A 20,477-nucleotide genomic window follows, 5' to 3' on the forward strand; every position below is an offset into this window, starting at 1 on the left:
GACTCCTTCTCCCCACTTAACTGTTCCCTGTTTCTCTCCATTACTTCTAAATGTCTTTTAATCTTTTTTGTGTGTGTGTCTTTTAGTCTCTCCTATTTCTCCCAAACTGCTGTTGTGTTTCTGTTTTTAATATCAGCAGTATCTGAACTGAGTAAGTTAATATCTTTGGTTCCAGATAATGATTACACTTTCAATTACTCACTGACCAGCGAGATTTTAGAACTCAAGTTCCAACCCTCTCATAGCTTTTACCAGATCTCAGTATTAACAAGATGGACTTTACTATTTCATCTGGTAAAAAACATCTTTATTATCCAAACAAAAATAAAGTTCTCCTGTTTTTTAAATTACTAAAATAACATGTTTATTAAAAATTAAAAAGTAAAAGTATATGAACATATAACGAAAAAGCCAAATATTACTGGCAATCTCTCTTTCCCCAGGGATTGGGGTTTTCCTCTAACAAAGCCTGTGAGGTTTCCCTACCCAGCTCCATTGGATGCAGGCCAGTTTGCCTATTTTGCATTTCTACACAATATGATTAATTGTCATTAAGTAAATGGAGGTGCAACAAGAGCTACAATATTCTTCAGACAAGTAAGTGTAAACCTCAGATTTTAAATCTAGCAAAACTGGCATTTAAATTAAAAGGCTACAAACAATTTTAAACAAAAATTTGGAAATGTTGTTTCAAAGGACCCTTTTGTAGAAACTATGAGAACAAACTTCAGTCAATCGTGAAAACCAAGAAACTAGGGAAAAGGATGGGTATTGAATATTAAATATATTAAACTACATCTAAGCCTGAAACTAATGTGGGAATTTGCATGGCTGAAAAGTATGAAATCTACATGCCTTGACAATACAGGAACTATAGAGTTGCTCCATTTCCATCTGGTGGCACATTAAATAACTTTCCTGAACCACTCACTAAAAACAAATACACATCTTGGATAAACATGTTTTGAAATACTTTGATGAACTGGTCAAGAAAAAAAGATGGTGTAGAATATTGAGAATCTAAAAATCAAATGAATTTGGAAACCCAGAGAAATAAATGGTGAACAGAAATCAGCTTTTACTGTGAGGATGTGTGTTCTGTTTTCAAGGCCACAATTGTTAGTGGTTGGTAGGGACAGAGACGGATAGGAGAAAAAACCCAGGGCTCACCCCAGGAGACCACAAGCTGAAGTCTCAAAGGATATGATAGGGACAGAGTAAAAGGACAAAGTAGGTGATTAAATAGTTAATCCCACTAGGGGATTGTAGATAAAGAAAAAAGTATAGGAGACCCCTGTAAGTTAATGATCACTCAAGAAAGCAGTCTGCTTAACTATAAAACCAAGCAGGGTTGCTTAGCAACAGAAGCATGAGACATGCCCCAAAACAATAAAACAATGGTGGCATGAGACCCACATCCTGCTCAGTAAGTTAATGACCCCTAAGACATGCTTTCTGCACACATAAAAAACAATAATTTATAGAAAGGTGACATTTCAAAGTGAAAAACCCTCATTGCATTGAGACCTGAAATAATTTTTCCACAATGCCACGATAGTCCCGGCTTGACCAGGTAGGGACAAGAAATCTCCCCTGCCCAACCTGGAGGAAGAGCTGATGATGGAAGCATGACGTCTACTCAGAAATGAGGAAGAAGATGGTCTTTTCCCCCTCCCCTCTTTTCCTTTGATTATAAAACTGTAGCCCACTAAGTTCTCTGGCGGCACCATCTCGCCTGCCCACTTGTAAGCCTCACGAGCGTCCTAGTCTAATAAATCACTTCTTATCTATCACTTTGCCTCTTTCTAAATTCTTTCTGTGCTGAGACATAAAGAACCAGAGCTCCTCAGAGCCCCCCTGAAACACCACCTAGTGGTTTCAGATATGTTCTCAGGGTAGTGGTGAAACATTTTTAAAATCTCACCACCGAGTGGCATGGACTTATATATACTACCAAATGTAAAATAAATAGCTAGTGGGAAGCAGCCGCATAGCACAGGGAGGTCAGCTCGGTGCTTTGTGACTACCTAGAGGGGTGGGATAAGGAGGGTGGGAGGGAGATGCAAGAGGGAGGAGATACGGGGATGTATGTATATGTATAGCTGATTCACTTTGTTATACAGCAGAAACTAACACAACATTGTAAAGCAATTATACTCCAATAAAGATGTTATAAAATAAAATAAAATAAAGTAAAATCTCACCACCTAAAAGGCAAAAAAGAGAAAAAAGAATTATGAACATAAGTGGACTCACACATATTTTTCAAGTTTGAATTTATACTCGTGAATAGTCTGAATCACTGCTAGCTGACAATTTTGTTTGAAGTTTCTGATTCTAGAGCTATAATGCTTCCTGAAAGAAAGAAATACAAATATCCTTTGGCAGATCTTGCCTTTGTTCCAGGCCTCAAAGTATTTTACTGATTAACTTTGACGAAATAAGAGCTTAGAGTCAAATATCAATGAACAAACAAGAAAGCAAGGCTTTGTGAATGACAGCCATAAGAACAACAGAAAGAAGAATCAACCATAAAAGAACCACAGGTTATAAATTAAGTATATTTAGTATTTTTGGAAAAATAAAAAAGGGTTGGAAATATGAATAAAAAGAAGGACACTATAAAAACAAACAGGAAAATTATAAGAAAAATAAAGAGAACAGATTCAGGTTAAAAATTCAATAGGTGTATTTAAATACAAATTAGACACACCCAGAGAAAACAGTAACCTAGAATACAGAGCTAAGTAAATTATCAACAGTGCAGGGCAGAGACAAAAGGGGATAGAAAATGAAAGACAGATTAAGAGACATTGAGAACTGAATGAAAAATTTTAACATATGCCTCATCAGAGTTTCAGAACGAGAGGATAGACAAAAATGTGACAGAGGCAATATTTGAAAAGATAATGCTGAAAAATTTCCAAAACTAATGAAAGACACCAATCTCCATACTCAAGAATCCCACCAAAATATTAAGATTTTTTTTTAAATGCACGTTAAAACACACCATAATGGAGCTGCAGATGAGTAAAGACAGCCAAGCAGATCCTGAAAGTATCTGAATAGAAAAGCAGAGCTTATTCCCAAGGGAAAACTAGTTAGGGAATCAGCTGACTTCTTTAACAGCAAAAATGTAAACCAATGTTTGGAGAGAAAATAATTATCAGCTCTGTGAAAATAAAATAAAAACATCCTCAGAAAAGCAGAAACAAAGTTTGCTACTAGCAGATAACCAGCTAAGGGAAATTTCAAGGTATAGCCTTGAAACAATAAGAAAGTGATCCTGGCTGGGAGGTTTGAGATGACAAAGAAAAAAAAAAACGGTAAGTATGTGGTTAAAGCTAAATAAAATCTACTGTATTAACCATCAAAACAACAAACAAACTTCTGAAGTTTAGAAAAATAACTAAACTACATGAAAATAACATTTGCATAAGTAAAGATTTGGTATGATTGGAGTTAAATGTATGAATGTCTTTATGTTTTTCTGGAAGATGGTGAGGATATTGATTTACTTTTAACTTTGGTTGGTTACCAGCTTTAATAGGTTATGCCACAGCAGTAACACCAAAATTTCATTGGTTTTTCATCAAAAGTTTATTTTTTCTTATGCGATGCCTGTTGCAGGTTTGGGTGACTCTCCAGAATACTGAAAAAAGAAAAAGGTTAAAATGAAAAATAGCAAATAAATTAGAAAGAATGTTATTTTAGTTAAATGAGTTAAGGTTCCTGTATTATTCTAGAGCTGTGCTACCCAGTAGAGTACCCAGATGTGACTTTTTGCATTTAAATTAATTAGTAAAATTTAAAATTCAGTTCCTCAGTTTACAGCCACATTTCAAGTGCTCAATATTAATATGTGGCTGGTGGCTACCATATTAGACATTTTGGGGGTTTATGTTTGTATCTTATGTAATAAGATCATTTCTGGAATTTATAGGTAATATCATTAGGTCCATATTGTGAGCAATGACAAAATTAGTTTACACCTGTTTTTCTTCTTCTTCAACTCAGATTACAGTGCTTAAAAGTATTATCTTTCTTAATTTTACCTTTCCACTGTCTATCGCTTATGCTTCAATTATTTAATTACTGCTTTAATAATATGCAGTACCTGTCATATGCTTCCACTTTCATCACATCCAAGGAAAAACAAAACTAGTCTATGATGTTAGAAATTAGAAAGTGGTTGCTAGCAATGGTGGTGGTTACAGGGGAGAATGACAAGGATCACAAAGCAACTTTTTGGAATGAAGGAAATATTCTATATTTTGTTGGAATAGTGGTTCCTTGAATGCATACATTTGACAGAAATTATCAAGCCCAACACTTATCTGTGCATTTTAATGTATATAAATTATATTTAAAGAAGTATAATCAAGAATTTACTTTCATGCTAGCTTGTAAATGCATGTAATTTGTTGAAGGACACAACAGAAATTAATATTAATTTTCTGTCATGAGATATGAGGAGAAATGAACGTATGGAGGAGTGGGGTGGGAAGGACATTTCTCATTGTACAGATTATTTTTAAATCATTTATTTTTGAAACTTATAAACGTATTATTTATTAAAAATACATTTTAAAAACCAAATCTATTTAAAGCAGAATGTCTACTTTTCAACCTTTACCTGTTCCAGTTATCCCCATATTTGTAAATGACACAATCACCCACACAGTTATGTCATTCAAAGTCTTAAGAGTTATTCTCGCTTCCTCACCTCTCATATCCCGTCCTTCAAAAATTCCCCTTACTCAGCCATAAGAAGGAATGAAATTGTGCCATTTGCAGAGATGTGGATGGACCTCCCATACAGAGTGAAATAAATCAGAAAGAGAAAAACAAATATTGTATATTAATGCATATATGTGGAATCTAGAAAAATGGTACAGATGAACCTATTTGCAAAGCAGAAATAGAGACACAGACATAGAGAACAAATGTATGGACCCCAAGAGGGTAAGTGGGGTGGGATGAACTGGGAGATTGGGATTGACATATATACACTACTATGGATAAAATAGATGACTAATGAGAACCTACTGTATAGCACACGGAACTCTACTCAGTGCTCTGTGGTGACCTAAATGGGAAGGAAATCCAAAAGGATTGGATATATGTATCCATCCAAAGGAGGGGATATATGTATAGGTATAGCTGATTCACTTTGCTGTACAGCATAAACTAACACAACATTGTAAAGCAACTATACTCCAATTTAAAAAAAAGTCCCCTTGACTATTTCTCCAAAATATATCTTTGGTATAAATTCCTCTGTCTCTTGTTCTACCTCCTGGCATAACCTACCATCATCTCTTGTCTATAGTACTTCAAATGCTCTCTAACTGGTCTCCTGGCTTTCACTCCTTGCCCTCTATGACCCATTTTTACTAGTAACCAGAATAATCTTTTTAAAAACATAAATCAGATAATGACACTCTTCTGCTTATAACGTCTCAACTGGAATGATGACCAATTGCCATTTGGTGTATATCTGGCACTTCTTTATCTTGCCTTATAATTTTTCCCCACTTCCCCACTACTATCTTGCCACACTGGCCTTTCTGTTTCTTTTTCCTTCTTTCTGCTTCTCACTGCACGATCCCCTTCCTGCTCCATGGATTTTATCAGCTCTTTCTTCAGATCTTCTCATGGTGGACTTATTGTAGACACTCAGATCTTAGTTGAAATGCTATCTCCTCAGAAAGGCTCTCTGTGGCTAGCTCAGCTAGAGCAGCAGGCTCTTTCTCCATTTCTTCCCAGAACATCACTGTGTTATATTTCCATCATAGCACTCACCACTATCAGATATTTTCTCTCTGGTGTGTTTGTTTATTGTCTTCTCCATGCATTAGGATGTAAAATCCCCAGGAGCAGAAACCATTTTTGTCTTGTTCAGTGAGATTAAGACTTCTGGAGTGAGCTTGGAAAGCAGCTTGAAGTTTTCAAGCAACAGATAACTTTCTTTTATCTGTTAAGTCTATTTGAATATGTGGTTTTACAGAATATGCATTTCTATGCCTCTCTATCCTTTCATATTCATTTCTTATTTTCCTAATATAGTCTTTACATTTATTCCTGTTCTTTAATTTCCCCTTCCTTTTAATCTATTATTTTTACCTTCATAACTTTGTGTATCTCTTTCTTCCTCTACTTTTTCCATTTTTCATTCCTCCCACCTCTCTTTCTCTGAACTGGATATAAATTAGAATGAAATATGTTCGATTATGCATTTTTTTATTTTAAAAATATATGGCTAGTATTTTAATTTTTTAAATAGAAAATATGTGTCTTTAAAACAAAATCAAATCTACTAAAATTTAAATTATGTTGCCTTCTACTGCATGATTCTTAATTATTTTCCTTCTGTTTAATAATATTAAATTGAAAAAAATAGTTCCTCATCATCGCTTTAGCAAAGCATAGAAGACAACTATTCCTAAAATGAAAAAATAGTAGATACAAAGACCAAATAGGGTCTATTTAGGAGGACATCTCCACTGAGGATTTAGTCAGTTCTACAACATGCAGTTCTTTTTTCTAAGAAGGATTATTCAAAGGAGTCTTTGTGAACATCATTTATTTTCTCTTTGCCTATCTCTTTGTCACCAGAAATATGGTGAATCTAACATATTTACCATCTACTTGACTACATTATTTCCTTTTTTGATATACCAATGATTTTCTGTCAATTATACTACCTTTCTCTCTTTGAATTGCAGTGTAAAATATAAATCTCCCTTGACTTTCTATTCACTCAGACCTAATAAACGTTCTGGCTATTCCATCATTTCCATCACTGATGGAATGTTGATTTTAGAGTCCAGAAACTGACACCGTGTCTCTTTAACTGATATATATTTGAGTATTTGTACCTAACGTATCTCTAGTCTAATTCTTTGATTATATCTTGTTGGCATTCTAAAATTTCCCTTTGAAAGTGTTCTATAGTTTTGTTATCCTTCAAATTCCCAAAGTACAGTCTCTGTTGCATCAGAAATTGGTTGTTATTTTCAAATGTTAAGAGGCCCCTCTGTGAGAAGAGATATTTAAGAGCAAAGGCAGGAATTGAAAGTTATTGTCTCTTCCATTAGGAGGTGGTGTCTGCTGTGTGAGAACAATGTTGGATTGCTGGAGAGGTAAACGTTTTTGTCATTCTTATTATTATAAAGAACAGAAAGAAGGAATAAATGGAAACATGTTACAACTTTTCTGTTGGGACATCTGCTGTCTTGGAATGCAATGGTCAACATTATAGTAGAAACAAACTAATATTTGAAGTCTGAATTCAATAATACAATAACACCTTTTATCTGTCCTTAATAATATAGCTCTAGTTCCTCTGGATATTTAGAATTACTTTATTGGGGATACATAAAGCCTTTATTAAAATACCAGTTTTCTTGGGGATGTTAACACTTGGTCTTAAATTTATATATCATATATTAACTGAAAGAAGTGAGGGATGTTAGATAGTAATACATCCTATCTGTTAAGGAGTCAATAGAAGAACATAAGTGCATGATAGGAAATAAAACAAAAAGCACTGTGGAAAAGCCTGCAACCCTTAACCTTTAATACATAAAGTTTTCTCTTATGTCCTAAAGACAGTCTAGACGTTTGCAACAGTATGAAATAACCAAGTATATAATAGAGTGGGAGATGCACATAACTTAGTAATAAGTACAGAGGGATTCTTGACTTACTTTTCTAACAGTAGGTTTTATGCACAGAAAGAATGATAAATATTGAAGCCAATGAATGCTAAGAAAAAAGGAAGGAAGGAAGGGAGGGAAGGAGGAAAGAAAGAAAGAAAGAAAGAAAAGAGAGAGAGAAAGAAAGAAAGGAAGAAAGAAAGAAAGAAAAGAAAGAAAGAGAAAGAAAGAAAGAAAGAAAGAGAAAGAAAGAAAAGAGAAAGAAAGAAAGAGAAAGAAAGGAAGAAAAAAGGAAAGAGAGAAAGAAAGAAAGAACGAATGTAAGGAAGGAAGAAAGGACGAAAAGATGTAGAGAACAGAAAAACTAATTTGGATTGTGCCATTTGTAAATGTTTGTGCTTCAGTTTTGCTTAGGAAACAATTCATGTGCTTGTGCATGTGTGTGTGTGCATACATGCATTTGTATGTACATCTGTGTGCCTGTGTAATGTAAAGTGCCTCTTTAATAATTTGTAATATTGACTCTACACAAAACATCTGTTATTAATTAATCTATTTGGGTTTAGACATACAAAATCAGATATTTTGATGTTTTGAATAGTTATGCCATTATAAATATTTTCTTTGGTTTCTTGATTTGGGACTTGATTGTACTTTCTCTTCTCTTGCATTCTGTCTCCCATTACAGTTAAAGTTAGTGGACCCGTCTTTCCCTCCTCTCAACACTCCATATTCCACAACACTACTTAAAAACAAGTGTGCCATGTAACTGAAAGCATGTGCACCATTGTTCTATATCACACTGCAGTATTATGCTCTAGTTCAAGTCTTCAAGTTCTGAAAATTTTTATCCTAAAAATAAACAATTTTTGATCATGCATGAGCAACATATGTATTTTATTTGTATATTTTATATTCATTTATACTATGACACTTTCAAAAATAGAACTGCAAAGGATGGGATAAAATCATGTACGTAGAAATTCTATTATTGTTTTTGTCTGGGAGGGGGAAATTTCCCCTCTACCCATCTTGAGTTCTTGTGTCTAATAATAAAATTGACACAAGACAAATTAACAGAGAAAGAGAAACAAATTTTAATCATGTGCATGGAGGTCTCATAGAAATGAGATTTAAACAAGTGGCCAAAGCAGGTGCTTATGTACTTTTTAGATGAAAAACAGTAACTTTGTGAGTAATTGACAGGACAAAGAAACTTAGGCTTTGACTTAGGAGGTCAATTAGTGAAGAATCTAAACGGAGTCTGGGCGTGGGGTAGAAAAATTAAAAAGTAACAAGGTTCATTTATACAGGTTTCTCAGCTCAAATTCCCTATCTAGTGATAAGGGTGTCCTTCTATCTCCAGATGCAGGGGCTGCACCTTTCACATGAGAGATTTCTTTCCTGTTTTCAGGGAGACAGAAAGAAAGATCAGAGTGTCTCCTTTGCATTGACAATTTCTTAAGTAACATTAATTCAAAATAATCAATACGCCATTGAGGCACATTTTGGGGTGGACTACCCTGGGCCTCCAAATTTTCATACCAATAAATTATCATGTGCATTGGATGAGCACATTGCCAATTTAGAGACCACTGTACAGATAAGCCTCAGATCTCAATTTCTCCAGAATGACCAGGATTCTTTTTATTTAGACTCGGATGATGGGTTAATATTCCATAGAGAAAAAGGAAATATTTCAAGTAAGCAGGCTTTAAAAAACTTTTTAGGTAAACATTCTTAAGGTATAATTTACATACAGTAAATCTACCAATTTCTGTATAGTTTAATGGTTCAATAAATTTTGGGCAAAAAAGACACTTGTAACCGTTACAATTGAGATATGGAATGTTTCTGTTACCATAAAAAGCTCTGTCATTCCTCTTTGCTGTCAATCCTCACCTCACCACCACCCACCCCCCCATTCAAATAAAAACTTGAAGAATTTAGTATCTGTGTTTAAGTTTTTTTCTCAGTCAGAAAAATGTTCATATGCCTCATGTAAATCATAAACAAATCCAGGGCAGGGCAGAGTGCTGCATGAGAGAGCAGTTAAATAGGAGCACAGGACAGAAGCAGAAGAGTGTGGCTTCAAGACTTGGGTGCTGGCACTTAATGATTTATAGAAGAATAAAGGGTAGAAGAGATTTCTTCGTTTGTGGGAGAGTGATGGTATAACATAGATGTAGAATACACAGCTTTTAGCTTGAGAAGAACTATGATCTAGATGGAAGAATTGGAAATAACCTCTCTACTCCCTGATATACTACAGGCAGAGGAGATGAAGATAGAAAATAGCACAGTGGTGACAGAATTCATCCTCCTTGGTCTGACCCAGTCTCAAAATATTCAACTCCTGGTCTTTGTCCTGATCTTAATTTTCTACCTCATCATCCTCTCTGGCAATTTCCTCATCATCTTCACCATCAGGTCAGACCCTGGCCTCACAGCCCCCCTCTACTTCTTTCTGGGCAACTTGGCCTTCCTGGATGCATCCTACTCCTTCATTGTGGCTCCCAGGATGCTGGTGGACTTCCTCTCTGAGAAGAAGGTGATCTCCTATAGAGGCTGCATCACTCAGCTCTTTTTCTTGCACTTCCTTGGAGGAGGGGAGGGGTTACTCCTTGTTGTGATGGCGTTTGACCGCTACATTGCCATCTGTCGTCCTTTACACTATTCAGCTGTCATGAACCCTAGAACCTGCTATGCCTTGCTGTTGGCTCTGTGGCTTGGAGGCTTTGTCCACTCCATTATCCAGGTGGCCTTCATCCTCCGCTTGCCCTTCTGTGGCCCAAACCGACTGGACAACTTCTTCTGTGATGTGCCACAGGTCATCAAGCTGGCCTGCACAGACACCTTTGTGGTGGAGCTCGTGATGGTCTTCAACAGTGGTCTGCTCACCCTCCTGTGTTTCCTGGGGCTTTTGGCTTCCTATGCAGTCATCCTCTGCCGTGTACGTGGGTCTGCTTCTGAAGGGAAGAGCAAGGCACTGTCCACATGCACCACTCACGTCATCATTATGTTTCTCATGTTTGGACCTGCTATCTTTATCTACACTTGCCCCTTCCGAGCCTTATCAGCAAACAAGGTGGTTTCCTTTTTCCACACAGTGATCTTTCCTTTGATGAACCCTGTGATTTACACCCTTCGCAACCAGGAAGTGAGAGCTTCCATGAGGAGAGTATTGAGCCGGCATGTGATTTGTTGAATGGATTTTATAATAGGAAGTCATGAAGGGGAAATTCTGGCTACAAATCATTCATTCATTTAACAAATACTGTTTTTCATTGAGTTCCTTCCATTTTTCAGGTGCTGTTGTAACTAATGGGGGAAAGTTATGCATAACAAGAGAGTACACTTAGTGTGTTTAAAGAACATAAAAGAAACACCAGAGTGGTTGGAGTATAATGAGTAAGTGTGAGAGATTTTAGGTGTTAAGTTCTATGTGACTGTAAGGGTCAAATAACTAAGGTCTCTTAGGCTGAGATAAGAAGTTTTATTTTATTCTAATTGCAGTAAGAATTCATCTCAATACTTTAAGCAAGAGAGCTGACTTATCTGTAATTGTTTCTTCCATGATTTAGATCAGTTGTCCCCAACCTTTTTGGGACCAGGGACCAGTTTCATAGAAGATAATTTTTCCATGGATGGGGGTTGGGGGGCTGGGAGGTGGGGAGGGGTAGGGGTGGTGGTAATGCGAGCGATGGGGAGCAATGGGGAGCGGCAGATGAAGCTTCACTCATTCACCCACCGCTCACCTCCTGCTGTGCCACCCAGTTCCTAACAGGCCGTGGACCGATACTGATCCGCAGCCCGGGGGGTGGGGAGCCCTGATTTAGAGGTATATCATCAGAATTCTGGGTAGAGATCAGTAACTGGCAAAACATCATTAAAAGCCAAATGTTATTCTGCAGACCTGTTTTGAGCAATTTAAAAAGCTTGAAAATTGTTGAAAACATATATTCTTTCCTCCCTCAAAGTTGGTAGACTGATAAGAAAGGAAAATAATTAGTTTTATTGAAAAAATGTCATGAAATTATTTCACTTGATTGTATTTCAGTGCTTCATGATTATTACTAATGGGTTATTACAAATCCTCCCTGGATGTTAAAACTTGTCCTCAATTGATTTCAATCCGATTATGGTAATGATACTTACTGGTACTATAGATTCTGTTGGAGATTACATAAATCACTCTAGTTATTTTAAGTATAACGGGGTTTAATGTGAGAAATTAAGTATAAAATCTTTTATGGAGTAGGAGACCATTCTATGTGCTGAGCTGTAGATATCTAAACATATCTAAATGAAGAAATAGAGAACCCAACAGCATACACTGAGATTAAAAACTTTTTTAAAAAAATTGATAGTATATGTGAGCTTCCATCAGTAGAGATACAGGATATTTGAACAGCACTATCAACAAACTTGACCAGTTGCTGTTTATAGAGTACTGCACTCATCAATGACAAGCACACATTCTTTTCAAGTGCACATGAGTCAGTCTCAAAGATAGACCATATGCTAGCCCGTAAAAGTCTTACTATATTTCATACAGAATATATGCTCTGACCTCAGTGAATCTGAATTAGAAACAATTGACAAGAGAAATATATTCCCCAAATATTTGCAAATTAAGTCATATGCTTCTAAATAACTTAATGTGTACCAGAAGGAATTACAGAGATTATTAAAAATATTATCCCTTTAATAATCTATTTTCTGAAAGAGTTTGTGTTGAGTTAGATTTTTTTCTTGAATAACTGTTTGGCAGATTTCATCAGCCGAGCCATTTGGGTCTGAAGATTGCTTTGTGGGAAGATTTTTAAGTACACATTAAATTTCTTTTACATATATACAGCTATTCAAGTTATCTGTTTCTTCTTGAATTAGTTTTGGTAATTAATGGACTCAGAATATTGTACATTCAACCTAAGTTATCAAATTTATTGGCATGAAATTGCTCAGAATGTTCCCTTAGCATTCTTTTAATTTCTGTAATATTTGTAATAATTGCCCTAATTTAACTTCTGATATTATTGATCTGTGTAATCTCTTTTTTTTTCCTGACGAAAGTGGCTAAATTTTTATGAATTTTATTGTTCTTTACAAGGAACTAGCTTTTGGTTTCGTTTGTTTTTCTCTGTGTAAAAAATGTGTATATTTCTTCTCATCTATATTATTTAATTTCTTCTTTCTTTGGATTTAATGTTCTTTTTCTAAATTGGAAGATTAAATTATTGATTTAAATTCTTTCTTATAAACCCTTTAAATAAAATCAGTTGATGCTACAAATTTCCCTTCAAGCACTGCTTTATCTACATATTGCATATTTTTATATGTTGTGTTCACATTTTCATTCCATTAAAAATATTTTCTAATCTCTACTTTGACTTTCTTACTCATGGGTTATTCAGAGTGTGTTTTTTTCCTGAATATTTGAGAATATGCCTGATACATTTATAGTTTAATTCCATTGTGGTCCAAGAACATATTTAGTATGATCTCAATCTTAAAAACGTGTTGAAATTTGTCCTATATCCCAGAATAAAGTCTATCAGATTAATACCTGCCATGTTGAATGCCATAATAAGTTTTGAATTTCAAACGTAAGAGTATACTTTTGAAAAATGTTGAAAAATTCTGATGATATATCTGCAGCACATAGCAACTATACACTGAGAAGTTGTAAATTTTATCAAGTCAGCTAGATATATCCTTTACATATAGTGTAAAACAGCAGTCTAATGGGTATCTCCTGAATTTCTTCTGATGAATTGTAAATTTAATCAAATACAATCTGTTAGAAATTACCCATTTTTCCAATCTTGCCTCTTACTGTTTCTGCACAGGCATGGGGTTTGATTCTTCTATGACTTTGCACACTATTCTCTCCTTTACCATTTGTTGATGATCATTTCAGTGAAGACAGCCATAGTGCTTCCTGCTTCTTGATATATTTCCAATGCACATATGGTGTTCATTCCTCTTTGCTCTTATGATACTCTAAGCACAGTTCTTTTATAAAACATCTCACCATTATTTTAATTGTGTGTCTGTATTTACAATTTTTTGCCTTCGCTGAAATTAGAGTTTGTATTGTTAAATCTGTATTTCATCTCTTAGCACAATGACTTGCTCTGGTAGATTCTCAATAATGGCTAGTAAGAAGTGAATGAGTAGATGAATACATTATTATTTTTTATTGTAGAAAGCAGACTTGGAAAATTTTAAATAGGAGCCAATGTTAATAACAATAATAACTTCAGAAACTGACTTTGTGGTAGACAGGAATTATGAGATATATACACAATTTTTTAAAAGTTCAGAGAATGTATATAACATTCTGAAATATATTTTTCCACATTTTTGCCACATGCTCAAACTTTTTGTTTAAATATAAGGACATATTATATATGCTGCTTTTTAACTTGCTGTCTTAAAAATATTCTGGAACCTATATTATACATGAATGTACATGTCACATATACATACATATTGTATATATATAATATTTTAAATGCCTGTGAAGTATTAAATTGTATGCAGTTATTAAAATTTATTTAAATAATCCCCACTTTTAGATATTTATCATATTTGTTTATTAATAGGGAGAAAGGAATATATAATGACATTTGCTTTTCTATGCATAGTGCTTTTGGGAAGATACACAAAGAGTAATAGCTATTTTCTATTGTGAGGTTTGTGTCAGGGGAAATATAGATGAGGGACAAGACATGGGAAGGAATTTTCTCTCTGTATAAATTTTTTCACTCTCTTGGCACCCTGACCTCTTTTCTGTTCCTCAACACACCAGATCCTTCTTTCTTTCTTTTTTTTTTTTTTTAATTGGAAAAGTGAAGAGTACTTTACTAGCCTTTTCAGAAAATGGTGGATGTTATTGTTTGGTATTATACAGATCTTTGTTTTTGGTGGCCTCTTACTGGAATGGTTTCTTTTAGACACTCAGATCTTACTTTAATAAAACCTCCCCAGAAAGACCCTCTCTGACCACCCTTTCTAGAACAGCAATCTCTTTCCCAAGCTCTCTCCAACTCACACTCTGTTATATTTTCATCCTAAAGCTCATTACTATCTGATGTTTTCTTTCCTGCTTGTTTGTTTATTGTCTGTCTCCCGGCATTGGAATGTAAGGAAAGGGCTTTTCTCTTGTCTGTATTGCATTGCTGACACAATACTGCCAGGCTCAGGGTAGACACCCAATAAGTAGTTGTTGAGTTGGGTGCAAAATCTAAGGATGTGTCAAAAAACTCAGTAATAGAGATAAACACTACCTTAATATTTTTAAAAATCAAAAATACCCCACTTTAAAAAAACTCCATTATAAGAACTAGCTTAGGTCTGCAGATTAATTTTATCTTATGTATTGGGATGAACGTTAAGAAGTGAGGAAAGTCTCAGATTATGTTTATAATTATGGAAAAATATCACATTTTTCAAAGTCAAACACTTTTTTTTGGCAGAACTCTAACCTACTCCAAGATGGGGCTTTTACTCCACCTAAGTACATATCTAAGGGAGTGACAAAAAAACTTAGTAATAAACAATATTCTAATCAATTTTTTGAAGTGCAGTTGATGGACAATATTTTATTAGTTTCAGGTGTACAGCATATTGATTCAGTAATTTTACAGATACACACCATTAAAAGTTATTACAAGATAATGGCTATAATCCCTGTGCTATACCATATATCCTTATTGCTTATCTATTTTACACATACTGGTTTGTATCTCTTAAACCCATAACCCTAATTTGCCCTTTCCCCTTTGGTAACCACTAGTTTGTGTTCTATATCTGTGAGTCTGTTTCTGTTTTGCATAAACATTCATTTGTTATATTTTTAAATTCAACATATAAGTGATATCATACAATATTTGTCTTTCTCTCTGACATAATTTCCTAAGTACTATATTCTCTAGGTCCAATCAATATTTTAAAAAATAAAAATTCATGATAAACAAAATAAATACTACATTTTAAATAAAGTCTGGATTAGTAATAGTGTTATGTTGAGCCATATTGGACCCTGAGGCAAAAGGAAAAATCTGTAATGTTGCTGTCTTTTTTTTTTTTTTAAGATATTCTGTTCATAATTTTTACATAAACTTTGACTTTTAAAATATTGCATTAAAATATTATTTATCTTGATTACTAAGGTTTTTAGTATCATGGTTAACTTTGTGCCCGAAGCAATACCTACCTCACTTGTCTCATCCTCATCCTGACCCTTCTTATTTCCTTGGTATATATATCAACAACCTCTCACCATTTATTTACATTTTTTCCCTTTTTGATGTTATTATAAGATGTAAATGAACTTTTCTTAACCTTCTATTTACTTTTGACCTAACTAATAGGCTTCCAAATAGGGTTGTATTTTCTCACTCACTGATAGGATTTTGGTGTTAGAATTCAGGATTAAGCCAGTGTGGCATTACATGACATATTCTAAAATATTTGTCCTTTACAAAGTTCTGGTATTTTTCCTTGCCAAATTCTGTTGACATTCTAATACTCCCCTTGGAAATATTCAGTAGGGTGTGGCAGTCTCAAATCTCCATGGCACTTTCTCCATTGCATCATAAAGAGTTAGAAGAGATTTCAAAATCTAAGGTTCCCTGTGTGAGAACAAATATTTATGAACAATGACAAGAATGGTCAATTAATGTTTTATGGGAATGGGAAGAATGGCAACATTGTGAGAGTTACATAAAACCTGGAGATTGCTTGAAGACAATTGTGCTATTTAATTAAATGGTATTTAATTAAATGGTATGGGGAATATTAATATATACTACATTGTATTTTTCTGTAGATTAGCAATTTTCATATTTAAAAACATTTCATACCCACAACAAAATATTTTTGAGCATTTGCCTTAAATATATGCACATATATTTATAATGTCTGTATGCCATTATATTAATATATTATATATATTAAAAGTAGCATTTTGAAAAGAATAAAATTAAAAGCCAATGATATATACACATATATGCATCATTATATACATGCAATACATACTTAATACTATTTCTTTTCACTCTTCAGTGGATCATCACATGACACTTCTAGAATAAGCACCCACCACTAAACAGACTGAGCCTTACATCTGGATTCCACCTCCCCCAATAACTAGTGTTTTAATTATACAGGGTTAAACTTCTAATTCTAAGCTCTGTTAAGGAGTGATTTTAGGCTAGTAATATTTTTTGTTATTCAAGTACACAAAAAACAGCATTCATTGATTAAAGCTGTGCAAATAATTTCTTTATGTATTTACACTGGATTATACACACCTGCGTTCTTCTACTACTTGTCAATAGTAACAATAAAGAAAACATTCTAAACTTAAGTGCTGCTACCACGGTAGCTTTAGTTCTCTTGTCTTTGAAAGTAATCAGTAGATTATAGGATCTTTATTGTTACTTCTCCCTCTTCTATGCTATGATTTTATGTGTTGACATAATTAATTTAAAAAATTTATCCTGGCAAATTTATATAGTAACCTGTTGTTTGTCAAAGGCTCTCCCTTGGGCGTCATGCTGGTTTCAGGGAAAGATGGAGATGGGGAGAATTTAGAAAGGAATTGAGACTGAGAGAGTGTTATGAAGCTGCATGGACAAGGTGAAGAGTGGCTATGTAAGTGGTGCTATATCACCAGGGATACAGCTGGAGCCTACCTCTAAGTTAGGAGAAAAGTAAAGTTATTGTTGGAAACTGGTGACCAGCTTGGAGTCAGGGTAATACAAGGACGCCAGGTCAGAGGAGGGCAATAAGAGAAAACAGAGAGCAAGGCAGAGAGTTAGCAGGCAGGAACTGGGAATTCCACAAGAGCTGAAGAAAGCATAATACTCAGTAAAAAGTTTGGGTTGGTGGATGAGGAGAAAATGTGTGTAATTCCAAGAAAACTGCTAAATCTCAAGCACAGTACAACCATCAAAATGTAAAGATCTTGGGCTTCCCTGGTGGCGCAGTGGTTAAGAATTCGCCTGCCAATGCAGGGGACATGGGTTCGAGCCCTGGTCTGGGAAGATCCCATATGCCACAGGGCAACTAAGCCCATGCGCCACAACTACTGAGCCTGCACTCTAGAGCCTGTGAGCCACAACTACTGACGCCCGTGCACCTAGAGCCCGTGCTCCGCAGCATGAGAAGCCACCACAATGAGAAGCCGGTGCACCGCAATGAAGAGTAGCCCCCACTCGCCGCAACTAGAGAAAGCCCATGCACAGCAACGAAGACCCAACGCAGCCAAAAATAAATAAATAAAATAAATAAATTTTTTAAAATGTAAAGATCTTACTAATTGGAGTTGTGTTCTATCTCAATCAGGAAAATTTTCTATGACTCAAGAAGGCAGGAATCCCAAGAAGGTGTATGATACTAGACTCTGACAGTGAACAGCAGTGGTATAGAAGCACATGGCTGAATGGGAATAAGACTGCATCTTTGAGAACAGTGTTTTATTTGTTTGTTTTAAATATAGAGGAAGGAAATGTTTGGAGTTTGCCCAGGATATTGGAGAGGGTTGAAACACTGAAATGGTGAATATGTCAGATATTTTTAGCTGGAGAACAACTCGGGTATAGTTGTAAGAAATTGTAATAATAAACTCTGCTTCTTTATGTACTGCCCGCAGAGAGGATGGAGCATGAGAACAGTACTGTGGTGACAGAATTTATTCTTGCTGGTCTGACCCAGTCTCAAAATATTCAGCTCCTGGTCTTTGTGCTAGTTTTAGTTTTCTACCTCATCCTCCCTGGCAATCTCCTCATCATCTTCACCATCAGGTCAGACCCTGGCCTCACGGCCCCCCTCTACTTTCTGGGCAACTTGGCCTTCCTGGATGCATCCTACTCCTTCATTGTGGCTCCCAGGATGCTGGTGGACTTCCTCTCTGAGAAGAAGGTGATCTCCTATAGAGGCTGCATCATTCAGCTCTTTTACTTGCACTTCCTTGGAGGAGGGGAGGGGTTACTCCTTGTTGTGATGGCATTTGACCACTACATTGCCATCTGTCGTCCTTTACACTATTCAACTGTCATGAACCCTAGAACCTGCTATGCCTTGCTGTTGGCTCTGTGGCTTGGAGACTTTGTCCACTCCATTATCCAGGTGGCCTTCATCCTCCGCTTGCCCTTCTGTGACCCAAACTGACTGGACAACTTCTTCTGTGATGTGCCACAGGTCATCAAGCTGGCCTGCACAGACACCTTTGTGGTGGAGCTCGTGATGGTCTTCAACAGTGGTCTGCTCACCCTCCTGTGTTTCTTGAGGCTTCTGGCCTCCTATGCAGTCACCTTCTGCTGTGAATGTGGTTCCTCCTTTGAGGGGAAGAGCAAGGCTGTGTCCACATGCACCACCCATATCATCGTTATATTTCTTATTTTTGGGCCTGGCATCTTCATCTACACCTGCCCCTTCAGAGCCTTCCCAGCTGACAAGGTGGTTGGTTTCTCTCTTTCACACTGTAATCTTTCCTTTGTTGAACCCTGTGATTTATACCCTTAACAACCAGGAAGTAAAAGCTTCGGTGAAAATGTTGTTTAATCAGCACTTAGCCTGATAAAAAGTGGGAAAAATGAATAAGAAAACCAAGACTGGAGAATTTCATCTGAAATTAACTTATTCATTTTTTAAACACTACATTTATTGATCACCTCCCATTTGTCAAGACTATTCTAGGCCCTGGGAGAAAGAGCTATATTGAGATAGGTAAAGTTATTGCTCTCTGAAATTACAATCTAGTAGGAATAGACAGCCAACAATGTAGAAAATAAACAGCATGTTTTCAAGAAGACATATATTCCTGAAGATACTATAAAGAGAAGCAAAATATTTGATAATAAGTGTGAGATGTGGGTAATGAATTTACTTTTAGTCTTGAAGCAGGGCCTTTATGAGGAGGTGATGTTTTGCCTGATATCTGGATAAATGGAATATGCCAACTACACAAACATCGGCAGGCAGAACCTTCTAGGCAGATGGAACAGGTATTGCAAAAATCTGAAGATAGTAATGAACTTGGTATATTTGAGGATCACAGCATAGGTCAAATTGACTGGGTTATAATAAGTGAATGTTTAAACGATTAGAGTTCATGTTGTAGATACTCATAGTGTCCAACACATATATGGGTCTATAAAGTGAATATAAAGAGTTTCATTTTTTTTTGAATAACTATAATAAGGGTAACCATTCTAAGCAACAGAGTAATTTCTTTACTATGGTTTCAAAAATGATTTAGGGATGTAAACTCAAGATTCTGAAGATATCAAAGAGTTGAAAAATATCACTAAAAGAGATATTATACTTATATTTTAAAAGGAATTAAACTGTAAATTTTTCTTCCATGAGTATGTAGAGGAAGGCAAAGAAAGCAGGTCATTTTCATGAGAAAAAGGTCATGGAAACATTTCTTTTCTCCATGACTTCATGATTAATCTTAGCAGATGTTTATGACTCCTAGCTGTTTGTTGATCTCATCCTTAATTGATTTCACACTGAGTGTAATGATGATGGTTCTTTGGTGGACCAGTCAGGAATCTATTGCATTCTACTTAGTTTAAGAAATATGATTTAATATAGAGAATTACATGCTTATGAACTGTTGCAAAGTCTGGAAGAACAGACTATAGGCTGGATATCCAGAGATGGCTCCCAGAACAGCACAGGAGACCAGGTTGTCAAGAGAGCTGTTCTTGCTACAACCTTTGCCATCTGTTGTCTGAAAAATACCACCAAGTTAGCCTAGGCCTAGGGTCAAGATGATGATCCAGAGCCACTGTG

General features: G+C 35.6%; 2 protein-coding genes across 2 annotated transcripts in view; both read left to right on the forward strand.

Annotated features, from left to right (window-relative positions):
* The window catches only part of LPCAT4 (lysophosphatidylcholine acyltransferase 4), a 162,631-nt gene that overhangs the window by 85,094 nt on the left and 57,060 nt on the right, over nt 1-20,477 (forward strand). The window lies entirely within an intron of this gene.
* On the forward strand, nt 2,074-19,254 carry LOC309626886 (uncharacterized protein; the record flags this gene model as incomplete). Its single annotated transcript, XM_082388218.1, is given in 4 exon segments — nt 2,074-10,857; nt 18,300-18,842; nt 18,846-19,145; nt 19,147-19,254. Coding segments are annotated over 4 exon segments (1,920 nt in total). The 5' UTR covers nt 2,074-9,888.

Source organism: Balaenoptera borealis, assembly GCF_965194805.1.
Source record: "Balaenoptera borealis genome assembly, chromosome: 3".
Lineage (NCBI taxonomy): Eukaryota > Metazoa > Chordata > Mammalia > Artiodactyla > Balaenopteridae > Balaenoptera > Balaenoptera borealis.